The following is a 17,480-nucleotide window of genomic DNA, read 5'->3' as shown; positions in this document are numbered from 1 at the left end:
AGGGTGGGGGTTTTTGTTTTGTTTTATATTGCTTGCACAACCTTTAAACAACTAACTCAAGCTAAGACTGACTCAGGGATGGATGAGCTGGGGAAGTGCCCATAGTAGGCAATGCCCCTGGAACAGGCAGACACCCCCAGCTGGGAGAGCCAAGCACTGGACATACAATAACACCGGGGCCGTGCATTAAGAGTACAAACGTGCTACATAACGTGCTTTATTAAGTACATGGGCGACCCTACAGACACTGGAAGCCTGCACCCACCTGCTGGCACTGCGAGTGACCAAGAGAGCTCAGAAGAGGTACAAACCCCTACGCTTGTGCACCTTCAACGCTCTTTCCCACAGCAAATGTCCCTTTTTAAGGCCGAGTGTTGCACAACAAAATATCCCATCTTCCTGGGAAAACTGCTGCGCCACAGTACATGTGGCAAGTTAACATGTGGAATAAATTAACTGCTTTAAGGTGAAAAACTCTGGTTACACCCTAACACAACAGCAGCTTTAGGTTAAGGTGGAGAAGAACAGTTCTTCACCCCTCTATTAGTCCTACATTACACATTTATTCAGTGTCATTATGCTTCTAGTAATTTTCTCATCTCTCTTTTATAAGAACACAATCTTCTGAAACAATTATTCTTGCTGACGCCCTCTGTAAGAATAAGGAATTGTTTTTCCCTCATATTAGTCTTTAAGGGGAAAAAATCTGCCTGAGTCTGGCATGTGGCTTCACACCCACACAGACAGACATTTCGGAGACAACGACATTTAAACAAATTCACAGCAAACAGAACTCGGTGATAAAAAATTGTACCACGCTGTTAAAATAAATGCAATGCTCTCCATCAATTAAAACTTTGTAGCACTTTTTTCCCTTTTCTAAATCAACCTGCCAACTGACATGGCAGCCACTGCCCCGGCCCAGATTTCATCCCATGCGCTCGTTAGGAACGCAACACTAAAACAACATTCAAGGGGTGCTGCTCAAAAAAAGCATCATCTTTTGCAGCGTGAATGTTCAATATAATCAGCAACCCAGCTACGTCTGCTTCAGCTGTGCAAGTTTTTTAAAGGATAAAAGCAGCAGGCTTCATAACTAATAAATCTTAAGGAAAGACTCAGTACTAAAGGTTCAAGTACTTTAATATTTGACACTTCTAGCCTTTTTGAGGAATGTCAGACACTGAAACAAAGCAATTTTGCCTTAAGTACTTCACTTCCTTGGGCCAAGAGTTGAATTTCAATACTAATGAATAGCTACATAGTGAAAAAGTTGTATTTAATAAAAAAGTGGCTTTACTGTACTTCAAAAAGACTAAATGCAAGTTCTTGCACATTCATACGTAACTACTGTCTACCTGAAGCGCACAAAGGAACGGACATAGACAGTTACTCAGAACTGCGTACTGTCATGTTTTGGTCAGCATCTGGCCGTCCCTTCAACTTTCTTGGTCACACATTCAAAGGCAAAAGCAATTACCACCCGCTGCAAATTAACCTCGAAACCTCTGGTCACCTCACCGCATCTTCCAGACCATCGCCTCCAATGTCACCAGCACAACAAAGCAATCAGTCAGCTTCTTGGCTGCACTCGGAGAACAAAAAGCATTCCAAAGGCAAACAAACACCATCAAAACATTTTCACTCTGCTCAAGTTGCACCAGCCTCCATCTCTGTTTTAATAAATGGTGTTCAGGTTCAACACAGAGGTTGTTTTAAGGGAAGGAAAAAAGAAAACGAAGCCATAAATCTTATGCTTCTCTTAATCTGTATATAATCTGAGCACTTCTCTTCATAATGCTACAATTTCTTAAATATTTTTCTCGTGACTGTGATTTACTAGGTATGCATGTTTACGTATCTACACACGTACCAACAGACTAATTCAATAAATTAAAGTTCAGAACACTAACCGTAAGCACAAGAATATTTACAAACTGCAATAAATTAAAGATTAAAATGTGAGCGATATTAAATAAGGATCTCAAAGAGCTCGCCAAGTAAGAACAATTGTCAACTTCGGTACTAAGATTTTGCCGACTTTTGTGCCGCTACCCAAGGCCAGAAGGACAGGGCCAGCAGACGCCAGGCTGGCCACCGCCCGCCCACAAGTACCGAGCACGGGTCGGGGTGACGGCGCAGAGGCAGACCCAAAGGTTTCCTTCAGCCTTTCTGACTGAAGACTGGGCCGGGGCATCATGCAGACCCCCCCCAAACCCCAGGTGCACACTTCCCCACCAGCGTCTCCTGTAGGGACTGGAACAGACACCAATCCTTGTCACTGCCTTATCTGGGAGGCATCCTTTGGGGTGGGAAAATAAAAAAAAACACCAAACAAACCAAACCTTAAAGTTTTACGAGAAGTTATGAAGAATAATACTAAGCCAGAAAATGTAATTCAAAACAAAGATTCACTCTGACAGTAGTTTGGCCATAGATGCAGAAATCAAAATTACCCATTTCCTCAGCACCATATAGAGCAGAGGGTATTTCCAGCGCTGTTCTCCACAACAGAGACATGTTAGGGAAGTAAGATTTTAGATCATAAAAGGGAAACTTCATTATGCAGTATGCTCTCACTTTATCTTTTGCCAAAACAGAAAGTGTTACTGGGAGATGAAATTGTTTTTGAAGAAAAATCCCAAAGCTGAGCGAGTGTGAACAGCACAGATCTTCGCTCTGATCATACATGTCTTTGCAAGAGCTGAAATACTTTTTTTTAAACATGGAGATCGCCCAAGGGGATAGATTAGAGTGGAAGAGAATGCCACGAGCGGTACGGTACAATTTGTCCAACAGCTGCTCCCCCAGAACTGCTGTGACACAGCCGTCACAGTGACCGTAGAGAAGCTATTGCACTGAAAAAGCGTAAGGCATCGGAGATGATGTCAGTGGATGAAGCTTTTTCGGTATAGTCCCCACATTACCAACGCTTCTCCCGAATACACACGTCTGCAGTTCTCTCTCAGCTGCAGACTCCAGACCGTGACACGACCGCTGTTTGGTTCTGACCTGCAGGTGCAATGGAAGAGCCTCTGCAAGCTTCACTGCAATTAGTTTTGTCAAATAAAAAATTAAGAATAAATAGGAAGATGGCTATCAACCTCAATTCACACTGCTATTAGAAGCATCCTTACCAGAAATGTTTAAATACCTGCCCAAAGGACTTCTCTATCTCCAGCTGAAGGGTTATCAAACCCCATGAAAGGTTTCTGCTGACCAAAGAACTTCAAGAACATCCAGCTGCCCCCTGTCACTTTACAAATTGCAAAGGGCAAGCAATTGGCAAGTCAGAATTTGAAGAAACATATACAGCTGGGGTTTACATTTGGTTTAGTTAAAATTGATTATAGTAAAACTTCAGAGATACTGCTATCTTTTAGTTGTATTTTTCAAAAATTAGCTCAAATGTACGAGCAAAACATGACCAATTCCGGTAGTTCAGTCTTTAGCTATGAAGGTATTTCTTTGCAGGCAAGTAACAACCAAGGGCTTGCCGAGTCTCTTCTGTACAGCTTTATGTCCTGTTCCTACGTACTTCCTTGCTGTCTGGGTGTTCGCAGCCCTGGTTTACAGACACTTTATACTCCATGCATCTCCATTCCTGGCACTCCCCTGATTACTTATCTGCCATTCGCTATTGGGCAGATGATCAGCAACTACCTGTAAAATTAAAAGGTGCTAAAAACATACAACTCTTGTAATCTAGTTTTCCAAAGGAATAAATACAATTCACTGGTACAGAAACTCTCCATCTGGAAAACAGCTGAGTAATCTAACTACATCCTGAAGATACCTGAGCTTACAAAAATATACTCATGCTACCTACTCTGAACGCAGCACAGAACCACGTCAGTTCATAGACTCCTTAATAAAGGAACTGGCAAGTTTCACAAAGTTTTTGACAAAGTACAGTGAGGAGACAAGAGCTAAAAGCAGTAAAGGACAGGTCCAGCGAGACCCATTTTGAGTTGGCCAAATGCCTTGCAACAGATTTTCAGAATTCTTGTGATACGGATAAAAATATAGTGCAAGTTGGAAAGACTACTGAATTTAAAGAATGTCTATGTGAACTAGAACTACACAGCCTTATTTGTTTCTGCAGATGGACTTTTTCCCTTACTATTTTTATTCAAGCAAATGTAGTGATCAAGCTGCACGCTATACTGCTGAAGTCAAAAACAAGTGCAGAAAAAGAATACAGTTGTCCCCTAATATTGCCTGAGCTGACGTTACATAGCATCTCCTTCATTTATCTTGCCTGTTAAGTCTCTTTTGGTGCTGCTAAAATAATAACCAGGATAGTACAGACCTCCAAACCCAAAAAGCATTTTAAAAGCCAGTTTCTCAGGGCGTTTTAAGAGATAACTGTAAGACTGAATGTGGATCAGTGACTTCTCAGGACACACACAGCCCCGAAGTTTACAATGCACACTACAAAAATAAAAAAAACACAATAACCTTTTCTATTTCCAAAACCTTAAATTATTTTCTATCACATCTTTCCTCCCTTCCTGGTAAGATCTCCCCCGTAATTTGGTTACTTGGAGGAATTTAAGTTTTGGGAACGAGGGAGACAAGATTCTATTTATTTATTTTATTGACTTATTCAGAGGGTTCTGACTGAGCCTGGTGTCTTCACCTGGCAACAGATACTGGAGTCTGGAGAATGTTTTATCTTCTTATGAGGAGGAACTCATAAGCAAACTCCTCAACATGTCCCTTCTCTCATAATCATTGAATTTGGGTTTTTAATGTCTATTTAATCCAGTAACACAAACGTCCCTAACTTGTATGGAACATAAAACGCTTGGGGAAGCAGGTAGTTTACAGGAATTGGTTATTTCTGTTGAGAGGGATTTAAAATCTTCAAGCTGACTTATGAATATTAGGCTAACCTCTTAACAACTCCAGTGCACTTATACCAAATGTAAAGAGACCAAAATATTAATTTTCCCATAAGCATATAAAAATAAGTTTCTTACTCTCTTAACCAGTTTATGAAGTTCCTTTTGCTGCTTTCCAGTCAACATCCATCTAACTAAAATAAGTTAGTACAATCATTTGTATGGGCTGCCTGCACACCGGACAGGGTTTGTTCCTCTTCTTAAGTTTTCTTGCACACGTAAAACATGACATGAGGTGTCCTGTTTTGCCATGTACTATGCAGCCATTTTTAGGTCTGCTCTGACATATGACACAGGGCTCTATGCTGTTAACGGGCAGGCTGGATTCCGTGCTTTCCACTTTGTCTTGCCCTTCTCTCTTCTCAGGTTCCTTGTAGTCCTCCTGACTGCTACAGAACATGCTGCTCGATGTTGATGGCTGGGAATAATCTTCACTTTCCTGGGACTCGGAAGTTTGTACTGCTTTATCCTCACTCTCCTCCACAGCTGGTTCTTTATCTTCAGTCATTTTCACTTTCTTGCAGTCAGGAACATCAAAACCTTCTTCAGACTCTAGAGGTAAGGAACTTTCCAATTTGCTCTTTTCCAATTTCTCACTCTTTTCATCTGGAAGCCAGTCCTCACGCAGGGCCCAGCATCTGTGGCAATGTCGTGGAAGTGGAGGATTCATTTCGCTACATTCGGGACACTTCCAATAATCCTTTAGTGAATTAAAGGTTGGAACAGCTTAAGCTACTTGGAATGCTTACAACTGAAGTAATCAGAGATTATAAGCAACTTATTACTGCCAAAATAATAGTTATCTTGAGCTATCAACTCGTTTATAATTTAAACATTCCATTCAGTGTTTGGCCCCACTTTACGGTTCTAGATTAAAATAGTCTTGATTTTAAAAGGACTCTCTGATTTTCTTTATTTTTGCAGTAGATTTGTGAAATAAAAATAGAGGTGGAACAATAACAATTTATTGTTTCCTATGCTAAACTGAAGAAACCAGACCACAAAAGTCTTCAGAGAACCTCATGAAAAACTTCTTTCTGATAAAACAGTCACCATTCCCATTACTTTGTACAACAGAGTTCTGAAGTAGAAGCTACTTAAGACTGAAGAGACATTTAACCACCTGTGGGATGCTAAGCTGTTGGTGTGCAGAACGGCCGGGTGAGGGCACTCTGACACAGCAGTGTTGGAGAACAGAAAACATCGGCCATTAAAAAAAAAAAATAGGAACGGCTGCATCATAGGCTAAACTGAAAACAAGCCGTTATCTCATTAAAAATACACTTCATTTTTATACAGGGAATAAAAATAATAAGAAAAAAAACAAACCCAAAACTTATTTAGAGGATTTAAAGCACTTTTTGAGTCCTGAATAACATCAGTGACATCAAAAACTTAAAAGACCAATTTTAATTCCTAAAAACAACATACAGACATATTTTTCCCTACATAAGTAGTGCTGTGTTTTTATGTGGTGGCTATCCCTGTGTTTTACACACATAGTAAAGTCCCTCAGTCCTACAGACGATCAAGGGACTGGAACACTTCAGACAGTTTTGGACAACAGCTTTACTCAAGCTTCAAGTCTGAAAAGCAAACGCAAATAAAAAGATACGCTACATTTTAGTTCTAGCGTGTGCTTTTTTCAGGTATGCCTACATACTTTGCCTCAAACCCCTGAATTTCTTCCCACACTTCAAGAATGGTCTCACAGAATTTAGAAAAAGCCTCAGAATCTTCTAATTTTACAGGACTTTACCTTCACATCTGTATGGTACAGATTCCTTCACTCAGAGTGGACAATAAAACTAAATACTATGATTTACAGGAAGAGTTTTCTAAATATACATGACTTTTTTTTTTTCCTTTTTGTGCAAAAAGTCAGATTGAGGCTCCAAAAAACGTCCTCCCCTTAAGTCAGTGAAACCGTGTTAGTGTGGGTTGTTTGTTTTTTTTAATGGATTAGGAAGCTTACTAATTTAAAAGAAATAATTAAAAAATCAAGGTTCCTTAATAATCACGTCCAATAATTAAAAATATTGTCTTGGAATCTTCAAGCATACAAGAAGGAGTCATTTAATTCTTAAAAGATCACTGGTAGCAACGGAATTCATCTATACTCAATGATCTACTCTCTCAGTTCACCCAACTTAAGATGCTTTGCCAGTCAAGTTTTTACTCACAGCTAGAGAAATCTCTGGATCTTCATCAAATGAATCAGCATCACTATCTTCATCCTGGTAAATAGTCAGCTGATATACCTATAAAAATAAAGTATTGATGTAACTGGTTTTTGGCAATCAAAAAAACTATCAGATTTTTTTAATCTAACAATTTTCTGATACAGTTTTAATCAAATGTAGTAGGTAGCGCATATATGTTAATTCACATTAGCAAGTAACTCCAAAAATCTGATGGCTGGTTCAGGGGGGGGGAAAAAAACGCTGTTCATGATTTTAACACACAGTTTGAAGAAAAGTGTAGACTAGACAGATAGAAGGTACCACCTTCTAGAACAGAGGTGATCGCTTCCCCTCTGCTCAGCACTGGTGAGGCCACACCTGGAGCACAGTGTCCAGCTCTGGGCTCCCCAGTACGTGAGAGATATGGAGCTACTGGAGAGAGTCCAGAGAAGGGCCACCGAGATCACAAAGAGATCAGAGGAGCTCTCACAGGAGGAAAGGCTGAGAGACCTGGGACCCTTCAGCCTGAAGGGGAAGAGAAGGCTTGGGGGGCAGAGGCGGGTCTTACCAATGTGTATAAAAACATGAAAGGAGGGTGTAAAGCAGACAGAGCCAAGCTCCTTTCAGTGGTGTCCGGCAACAGGGCAAGAAGCAACTGGCACAAATTAAAACACAGGAGATTCTGTCTGAATGTCAGGAGACACTTTCTCACTGTGAGGGTGATCGAGCACTGACACAGGTGGCCCTGAGCAGCTGCGGAGCCTCCACCCTTGGAGATATTCAAGTCATTTGGACATGGCCCTGGGCAATCAGCTCTGCTTGTGCCGGGGGCTAGGGATGGATAAGACGACCTCCAGAGGCCCCTTCCAACCTCAACTGTTCTGCAATTCTCGACACTGCTGCTGGGAGCAGGGGCACACCTTAATCCTTTCTTCCTCTAAATCACTGCCTTATCTGAGGGTGCAGCTCCACAGCACTATAACCCAGCGTACATCAGTACAGTCAATCCCATTCAGCCTCTGAAATATCACAATCACGTATGTCCCTGGCGAATTCTGCCTCTGGTACTTACCCAATCTTGCCACGAGCTGATGCACCTCTTTAAAGTAACAGAAAACTAACCCAGAAAAAAAAAATTCCCACTTCATTCCTGACATTCCAGATATCTAGATCTCTTGAAAATTACAGTAATGACAATTTTACTGTCTTCCTGCGCCTAATGAAAATTTCTAAAATTGTGGTTCAGCAACTTTATGAAACGTTAATATTCATGGAGGCAAATGATTCAGAAATATCCCTTTGCAAACAGTTACTAGGAAAGCTTTCATTGAGTTATCAGAAGTGTTGTCAAAGCTCAACACATACTTCTATAATTAAAAATGTAGAGACAGACTCAAGTACACACGCTGCCACCGACTCCAACAGCTAGTGAGTGAAGTTAAACAGACAGACTTCTCCAGACTGTCAAGAGTCTGTTTCAGAGCCTGCAGAAAGCCTTAGCACTGTTCCGGTTACTGCCTGGTGGGTATATAATGGTGACCCAACTGCACAGGCATGTAACTTGATTTAATAAACAACTGGGTGCAGTTTGTGACATAGCACATGCAGTCCTGCAATAAACCTGAAGAGTTACTACTTCTTGTTGGAATCTCAACATGAAGTATTCCTGTAAGTTTCCTTCCCCCTCTCACCACCTCCCCAGGCAAAAAAACCCCGAACAAACCAAATATGTACCTCATCATCTTCATCTGTGAGCTCCTGTCCTTCTTCATTATGGCTATAATCTTCTGAATAAATAGACTCAACTTCAAACTCTACACTGAACTGGTCTGAAACAGAACTGTGGTCAAACCAATCAGAATTTTCGCTTAATGAACTGGCATCAAGATCCTGAAAAAAAAAAGAGAAAGAAAGTACACATTCAACCTCACCAGTCCATATCCATGACCATTACTGTTAAAGATAGCTCATGAGATAAAACCACTCAGTTTAATTAGCTATGGAAGAAATGAGACCAGCTGCTGTTAGATAGAACGTCTTTTATGAGACAGACAAACCATCAGTAGGTAAAATAAAGCTAGACCTGAAAACCTTTTGTCAGCTCTGTAATATGAGGCTGCAGTCAACCTACAGCCAGCTTGAAGACTGCAGCTACTATTTCACAAAGGCTCTCCTAAAAAGTGAAAGAACACATGCCAGAAGATGCTGTCTTTTGGCTGCATGTCATTAAATTCTCTACTCTCATCAACTTTGTTAACCTTAATTTGAAACAGTGGCTAAACAATTACAGAATAGCAAAAGTGAAGATATAGTATTAGTTCTGTCAATTCAGAATACAGTATATGACTAGGAGTGCTGTTAGTTTAGCTCTTCATGACTTAACCTAACCACAGGTAATTTGCCTCAGTGTTTGCTGAAAACAATAAAAAACAGTAAAGGCTTAGAAAATGAATACAGCATATCATCAGGGCACTACTATGTACAGTTACCAAAGCTGTACTGGAACTACCAACTATTCTGAATTATGGAACGTCTGTGACTGCTTTTCTTCTCTTAGCATTTTAAGGAATGCTTATTTTAAAACACAAAATGTATCTGGCATTTTTTCAATACTGTGCCAAGCAGTAAGAATCTGTTTTTTAAAGAATATTCAAAGTTAATATTTAACAAAATTTCACTTTAGCTTTGTCAGCACATCTTTGAAAGACCCCACTCCACCCACACACCAACTTTTCTTTCAGCCTCTTTTCCTTCCTCAGACACCACTGAAGGCACTGCTGCTTTTAATTAAGAACATGATGTTTTAAGATGCATATTTGCACTTGTGGTATCTGCAAAATTTGTACCACAAAAAAAAAAATATTTTGACTTACAGGAATGGAAAGAGAATCTGTTGAATCACTGCTATTGCTTCTTTCATGGCACAGACCACTGACTACACACCATGAGAGACTTTCATCAAACGTCAACGAAATGCTGTCTGACTTGTGTCGTTTTCTTCTGTCACTACGCAGGTCATCTGAAGAATTTTCTTCTGGGCACATTCAAGAATTTTTATTACTCCAAAACCATCTATGCAATATGCCGTTTTGAATATTCTTAACAGAAGCTTAAAATATAATTTACATATATAGGAATTTAGGATGAATAAAGTCATTCAGCATTGTTTTATGGGGAAAAAAGTAAAGGCACCAAAAACTTTTTTAAGAAAGACACAGTAACACCAAGAAACATGAGAAGTGTGAAATATTCCTGAAGTCAGTATTTCAGGGGCTGGCTGTCCCCACTTGTCCCATCAGTACAGCTTGTAAATGGCAGTCTCCACATGCAGGAAATAAAATAACTGCAAATTTGGAAGCATTTTTACTCCCACTTCACACATGACACGTTAAAACCCCTCCTAATTTTAAGAAATACAGTTAGGATCTTGATTGTCCTAGCTCCCTCTACAGTCAGTAGACAGAAAGGCACTTTCAGAGGGCTGCTCAGTCCAACCCAGAATTTGCAGGGAGACAGAGCAACTAGCTCCCCAGGTCACATGCATACGAAGGACCTCACGCTAAGCAAGGTAAGTTCAAGTTTCAGATACCTCAACAAATTTATCAGTTAATAGTTGCACTACATGTAATTGTATTTACTCAACAGGATTTTTGTAACAAACCTTTATGACTTTCACCACGCACTAGCAAGAAAACCTTCAAGGCATACTATGTAAAAATTGAACTCTGAAAGCTTTGCTTTTAGCTGTGCTTATTAAATATGCTTGGTTTGAAGGCAAAAAGACAATGCTTTTTAAATACATCACGTTTTGAAACAACCACCTACAGCAGCATAAGGAGTAGGGGGACAGCATTTTAGGGGTAGGCAAGTCAAAATTCAGCTCCACTGACTTTCAGAGTGTTCAGTAAGAAACTATTTTATTAAAAAAGGCATTGCAAAGTCAGTATAGAAGTGCAGCGGAGTGAAAACTCCCCAGGAGGCCTGACAACTTTGTTCAACAGACCTGGGTAAGAGCCTGCTGCCCCACTACAGGTGCCTTTTTGCACCCACCCTCTATTGCCCAGCTTCTCCCTTGCCTTGTAAAACACACCCTGACAATCCATGAGTCTTCAAGTCTTGAATCTTTCATTGTAAAAGAAAAGAGAACAAAACACTTGTACATACTTTGAGACTTCTCTTACTTTCCCTTGGTGCTTCTTGGCTCAGCCCCTCTCATTTCTTTTTCCGCCCTGAGAGCCCCACCAAATTTGGTGCCCCCAGGCCCAAGGGTTGCTCCTGTCCATCGTTGTCCTCATTTAGTTGTCATGGCTCCATGCTGTACTGATACTGTATCACCACAAGGTTTCTATACACTATATAAGCGGCTCCAAAGGAGCCGCTACCATCCCAATTTAACAAGAATAGTGGTTTAAAAGGAAGATTTCCTATAAATTAGAAAAAAAGTGTATATAAAAACACTATATTAAAAGAACTTTTAAGGTTGTAACAAACTAATAAACGGATGCAAAGACAAGAGTTAATCATCAAACCTACAATAAGTAAGCACAACACAGGACCTTATGTGCTCTGGGTCATGCCTAAATATTACAGGTTATGATGTTTAACCGAGACTTTCCATCCTTTCACCAGTTTTTGTTACAACATTAAAATGTTCTTTTAATTTAGTGCAAACCGCTCAGCAACACAGCACAGTTTTTGGACTGACTAACATAACAGTGGCCTATGATGAACACAAAAAAAAAATACTACAGAAAAGCTGAGGAACTGAAAAATGCTACCGAACAACTGAAGAAAAGGAAGTTCTATGCAGGGACAGAAGGCTATCACTGCCCAGGTAATTACAGCCACCAAGTCATGAGGTAACAGAAGTAACTGATGGAACAAACTAATCTATGAAATTCCACAGAATATTATTTAAGTAGAACTCTAGAGAACACTTCCAACATATCCAAAAGCATCCCATGTTACTACCAGACCTTTGACGTCTGCCACCAATTGAAACCCAATGAAAACTTGTTTTAGAAGGCAAACAAAAACGTAAAATTTTGTGGCTGTCTACAGAGGTAACTGAAATTAATTTGACTACATCAGTCTATTACAAACAAAAGTGTTCTCCTCATGAAGATAACACAGCTGATTAAGTCCTGCTGATCTGAACAAGTTTGAGATCTGTGGAACAAGTTATTCCATCATCTTACTAACAGTTCTAAAGGTCCAAATTGTAACGTGATACTGGAGCAATGCAAGGAATTGCGTATTTCTTCCAGACTGAACATTTTGTTTTAGATAAGCAGAGAAACATGAATAGTATTTGTCAGCATCTTTCAAAGTCAGTAAGGCAACAGAATGTACTTCTTTCCCTAAGTGGCCATGCTACTGGAAGCTCTGCATCATAAATCTGCACGTACCAGATTCACTGTGTGTTCTCCTCCTAGAAGACGTAGTTGGTCGGGAAGTCACGTTTGATGAAGTCTGCTTCTCATCTAACTCTTGCATAGTTTCCTGGTTAACAGAAATACTGAGTAAGCCTGAGCACGAATATGAAGTAAAAGGCTAGAATCAGCTAGTTGTATCTAAACCATTGACACTATCATACAACACTGAATAGAATTTACATCTCAGAACATTTATTTGGAGGAAAAAAGAAAAAAAAAAAATCACCGTAAGAACATTTTCTTCTTCAAGCTGAAATCTGGCATCATCCTCAGGTGTCTCAGCAAGCGTAGACTCTGAAACCAAACCAAACACTGTAACACAGCACAGCAGAAAGTCAATTTCAGGCTCAAAACCATTAGAATAAAAGCAAGGGAGAGAAGTTAACTGCGTGCACAGCATTTACAAAGTAAATTCTAAACTTAAAATCCAGATGTTTTCCAACAATGGAAAAAACAGGCCTGCCCCTTTGCTTTTCAGGTGTGTGCAGCACTTCCCCTGTAGCTTAGTTGAAGCGGTAAAGTTGGGAGGAAGAAGAAATCTCAACCACAGAATAGCTGAGAATTTTATTACAAATGCCTTCAAATGAAGGCTGTGCATTAGCTGGGATTCTGCAGGTATGAAAGAATATAGGCAGGAAATATTTTACACCTCTTCGTCTCCAAAGCTTATTTTACTAGCTATCATCTTATGGGAACACGGAATTAAAAAGACATTAACTGGAAGAAAAATTAACTGTGGTTAATTATATATGCTTACTATCAGACAGACACTGAATTAATAAACTATCTTTCGAGAATTTGAGAGGTAATTTAAGTTTGCAAACATAAAAATAAGGGATAATAAAGAGAGCATGTTTTGCATCTTCAGCAGCTGAACACTTGCCTTTAGGAAGAATCAGAAACAAAGGGTGTCTTAATATGGATTTAGAAGCCAATTTACAAAATGGCTTCCACTGTTTAACTTCTGGTTCACTCCTTGTATTACTCAGATATTACAGCTATATTGAGTAACAGCACTCCATTTATGGAGTGGCTACCCACAAAGTTACTGCAAAGCTACGTTTTTAAGTATAGAGATCTTTTATAACAGGACTCAAGTGTAGCTGAGGGTGAACAGTTCTAAATGTACTCCAGATTCAGTTTTGAAAACTAAAACAGAACACTAACAGAAAGAAAGAAAAACATTTGCAGTCACTTCAAGTTCAAGAAGCTAATTTTTCATATTAAAACTTTTTATGTTGTTGAGGGCTTTATCTGTAAGAAATACAAGCAAACAACTAATTTTTCAATTTAGTCCTCTTTGTGTTCAGCTCTGATTGTGCTTATTCTGGTTCTAGTCCAACAAAAATTACCCAAATGCTGTTCAGAATTTTTTTTTTCTCACCAAGAAGAAACAGTGTTTGCTTTGATTCACTATTTGTGATCGATCTGGACAGTAGTGTGTAAGGCCAAGTAGCTAATAATGGAGAGATCAATGTTATCTGATCACTACATGCAAGATGCCTATGTAAGTTGTATTTTTCCCTACTGCCATTTCCCCAAACAAAAGGGCCTCCCAAACTAGCTTACCTTGTTGATTGATTGCTATCAGATTTCTGGAAATCATTGAATATAGTCTCCTTAGATGGGGATAAAGAGAGAGATGTTGCAAGTTAGCTACATGTAATTATAAAAGAGAGCTTACCATCTTTGAAGATACAAAGAGTTAAAAAAGGCCATACGCATTATGTTCTCCATCATTTCACAACCAGACTCTCAGAAAAGAATCCCATTTTACCTGTGTTCTTTTACTGAAAAGCTTGTTACTCCAAATAAATCCCCCAGGAGATCATTTGCACAGTGTACAATATGTTGCTGTTTTTCATCATATAATTGTTTAGACATAATATATTGTCCAAGATAGAATATTACCTGTAAAACAAATGACATACAGACATTAAATACCGAGGTTCTGTTGTTTCAAGTTTAAGCGCAAGAGAAAACACATTAAATTCATTGAGATTTGCTCTCCTCACTTTGCCTAAACTCCCCTTGAGCTGCAACTTTCATCTGTCATTCCCCATGTACTCTGCTATTCTACGGACCACCAGATACTTTTGTTCAGATTTTGAGAAACTTGCTAAACACCACCTAACAAGTCAGCAGGACAATAAGAGTAGTATCTTGTCTCAATATCTTCTAGATAAGCTGTGAACTACACTGCCCCCCATTCACCCAAGACAAAAGAACGATCTATCTGTACTCACTGTAATCTACCTTTAGTGATTAAAAGTTCTCACCTCCTTCATAGTAAAAGTGTCCTTTTCTGCACCAGCTAACTTTAACAACTTCAACAATAGCGGCTTTGGTTTAACCTGTGTGGAGAAGAAGAAAAACAGTATGCACCAGCTGTTCACCAAACAAAACACTATACAGGTTGGCTTCCTCCTCCTGTATTAATCTGATATACAAACACACAACTACATTAAAACCTAACTGCATCCAAATTTTTTACTTTGCAAATTTAAACTTAAAAGCAAATAACACAAACCCAATCATACTAAACTTCTCAAACACTGTACATCTTAGCTCAAATCCTCATCTTCCACTGGTACATACAGATTCCTCGATTTGAGCTACAGGATTCATCTGGTAGTTCCAAGGACAAGGCTGGGTCCTGGAGAATTCAGCTTCACTCCTTTGCTCCTTTACAACGACTCCCAAGGAGAAGGGAGGAAGGCAAACAAGACTTTTGTGACTGTCTGTCAGGTCCAGAGTGCAAGTCACAAACCAAAACACCGGTCCACCTCTTTCCTAGTCTCTTCCTGTGACAGTTTCTGGGACTGCGGTTTTGTATTTGCCAGCTGGGCTGCGTTACCTCTGAAGACTTTTTTTAGCTAGGATAAGCACACTCTGTCCTTTCCACTGTATTTCCACCACTCCCACCTCCGCAATGGCCTCCCACCCACCCACTGTGCCAGCAGAGTATATCTGCAGTCAGTCTATGACGATTTCTGAGGTAAGAGGAAAAGTTTAAAAAAAAAAAAAAAAAAAAAATCACTTCCCCCCGTCCCTTTTTTTTTCTTCTTGCCAGAGCAATGTCCTGATCCCATCCACTGCACTGTTCCACAAACAGCTGTGCCAGTACCAGTGCAGGAGATGAGAACAAGCTGCAGGGGCTGCCACAGCTGCAAAGAAAATGCCTGTGGAGCCAATGACGGTTCGCAGTGCAGTATATTCTAGTATTGCCACTTCAACAATAGCATAACCATTCTAAGAACAGGCTAATATTTAGCTATCCTAATATATTCCCTAAAATAAGAAAGAAATATTCTAGAAAAGAAACATTTTATAGGAAAGTATGAATAACATATCACAAGACAAGGAATAAATGCTTAAGGGAAGGGGGACCGGTTGAGATGGGACTTCCCTACATTCCATTTCAAGTATCTGCTAAAACCAACGTTAAGTTTTAATGCATTAACAAGAGATTCGTTGCAAGAATCGCACGTAATGAAAACAATAAACAAGCCTGTGGACACCATTAGAGGTCTATTCACCCCTTCCTAAGTGCTGAATTATTTAGAGCATGCAGCATATATTACACTTTCAAAAAGGAAGCAAACAGTAACTTATTCAACTACTAAGGACACCTGAGCATAGGAAGGCAAAGCACAGTTTCAGATCTCTGAATCCACAACTAGACTCAAGGGTTCAGATCCTTTTACTCCCCAGCCCTCTCTCCCCGACTCCTGCAAGTATGAAGTTCTTCTGCCCGGTAGCATCACATTATGGCAACTTAAAAAAAAAAGAATAAACAAATGGAAAAAACCACCAACTTTGACCAGTCTGCTGTTCTGTTACTTTGCTTTTCTGAAGTTCTGCTATCAGTCTACACTTTTAAGCTTTACCCTTCTACAAAAAATAATCCAGTTCAACTGTCATTGTACACACACCGTTTTTAACTCATATCTCAGATATAACACATATGTTTCCATCCTCAGCAAAACTTGCCTAGAAAACCAGGACAGTAGAACTGTCACTGTATGATGGAAAGCCTGGATATACAAAGCTATAAACACAAACGAAGACTCTTACTACAACTTGCTTATGAGTTCCAAGAGGAGGAAGTGAAAATGCCAAATTTGAAACCCTTCAGTTGTAATGACAAGATTATTTCACAGGCAGTGTACGTTTTGCACAAGAGAGGTCTTCCACAACTCTTCAGTTATGAACCGTTAAAAATTTTCCACCACAAAATACTTACTATGATTCAATCAGACCATAAGATCCCCCTTTTTTTTTTTTTTTTGAAAGAAAGCAACCTGACCATCAGAGGTCTCCAGGAAACAGAGTCTAGACCTAAACCATCAGCCTCAACTCTCACCCACGAATGAGAAAGATTTCCTTCAGAATTACAGAATCAAAGAGACCATCTTCACCGGATTTCCTGGCTTCTCTCTAACCATCGCTCGCTGAGCAAAGCTGCCCTTCTGAATTAGCAGGTAAAAACTCTGCAAAAAGCATGAAAAACTGGCACGTCCAACGGAGCTACTGACCAGCGCCTCTTGCTCCGAAGCGGTGACAGAAGAGGCATCCGTAAGGGAGGACATCTTGGTATTGCACATTTGCCTGCAATTAAGGAGAGAACAACCTCAAAACGTGGAACACAGCTACACAACCCGGGTTTCCCCCTCCCCCGCACAGAGACACCCCGGGGAGGGAGGGGGGGGGAAGCAGCGCGGTGTCTGCAGCCGCCCCCCCCCGGCGGTGCCCGCTCACCTCGTCCAACCCAGACGCCGGGCTCCGGCTGCGGGTTATCCGGGCCGAGTCAGGCCGGGCTGGGCCCTTATATAGCGCTGCCAAGAGGAGGCAAGTCGGGGCTTAGCTCCTCCGCCGGCCGCGGCCCGACATGCCTGAGCATGACCGGCGGCGCTGCCGAGTCACGGCGGCGGGGGAGGAGGAGAAGGGGGGGG

At 40.4% G+C, this 17,480-nt stretch overlaps 1 protein-coding gene across 2 annotated transcripts in view; it reads right to left on the bottom strand.

Annotated features, from left to right (window-relative positions):
* Positions 1-4,379: 4,379 nt before the first annotated feature.
* MDM2 (MDM2 proto-oncogene, E3 ubiquitin protein ligase) overlaps positions 4,380-17,480 on the bottom strand; it is a 13,458-nt gene continuing 357 nt past the window's right edge. The window contains exons 2-12 of one of the 2 annotated variants that reach the window (XM_010561756.1): positions 17,273-17,363; positions 17,064-17,138; positions 14,805-14,879; positions 14,303-14,436; positions 14,095-14,144; positions 12,752-12,819; positions 12,499-12,592; positions 9,964-10,124; positions 8,825-8,980; positions 7,091-7,168; positions 4,380-5,607 (exon numbers count right to left, since the gene is read on the bottom strand). In XM_010561756.1, the coding sequence (XP_010560058.1) occupies positions 5,038-5,607; positions 7,091-7,168; positions 8,825-8,980; positions 9,964-10,124; positions 12,499-12,592; positions 12,752-12,819; positions 14,095-14,144; positions 14,303-14,436; positions 14,805-14,879; positions 17,064-17,132 (1,455 nt within the window). In that variant the 5' untranslated portion in view covers positions 17,133-17,138; positions 17,273-17,363 and the 3' untranslated portion in view covers positions 4,380-5,037. The remainder of the gene's footprint in view (positions 5,608-7,090; positions 7,169-8,824; positions 8,981-9,963; positions 10,125-12,498; positions 12,593-12,751; positions 12,820-14,094; positions 14,145-14,302; positions 14,437-14,804; positions 14,880-17,063; positions 17,139-17,272; positions 17,364-17,480) is intronic. The other variant, XM_010561755.1, reaches the window with a different exon arrangement.

Source organism: Haliaeetus leucocephalus, unplaced genomic scaffold (genome assembly GCF_000737465.1).
Source record: "Haliaeetus leucocephalus isolate CR32 unplaced genomic scaffold, Haliaeetus_leucocephalus-4.0 Scaffold151, whole genome shotgun sequence".
NCBI lineage: Eukaryota > Metazoa > Chordata > Aves > Accipitriformes > Accipitridae > Haliaeetus > Haliaeetus leucocephalus.
Note: the sequence above shows the minus strand (reverse complement) of the source record. Positions and strands in the feature narration are given on the sequence as shown.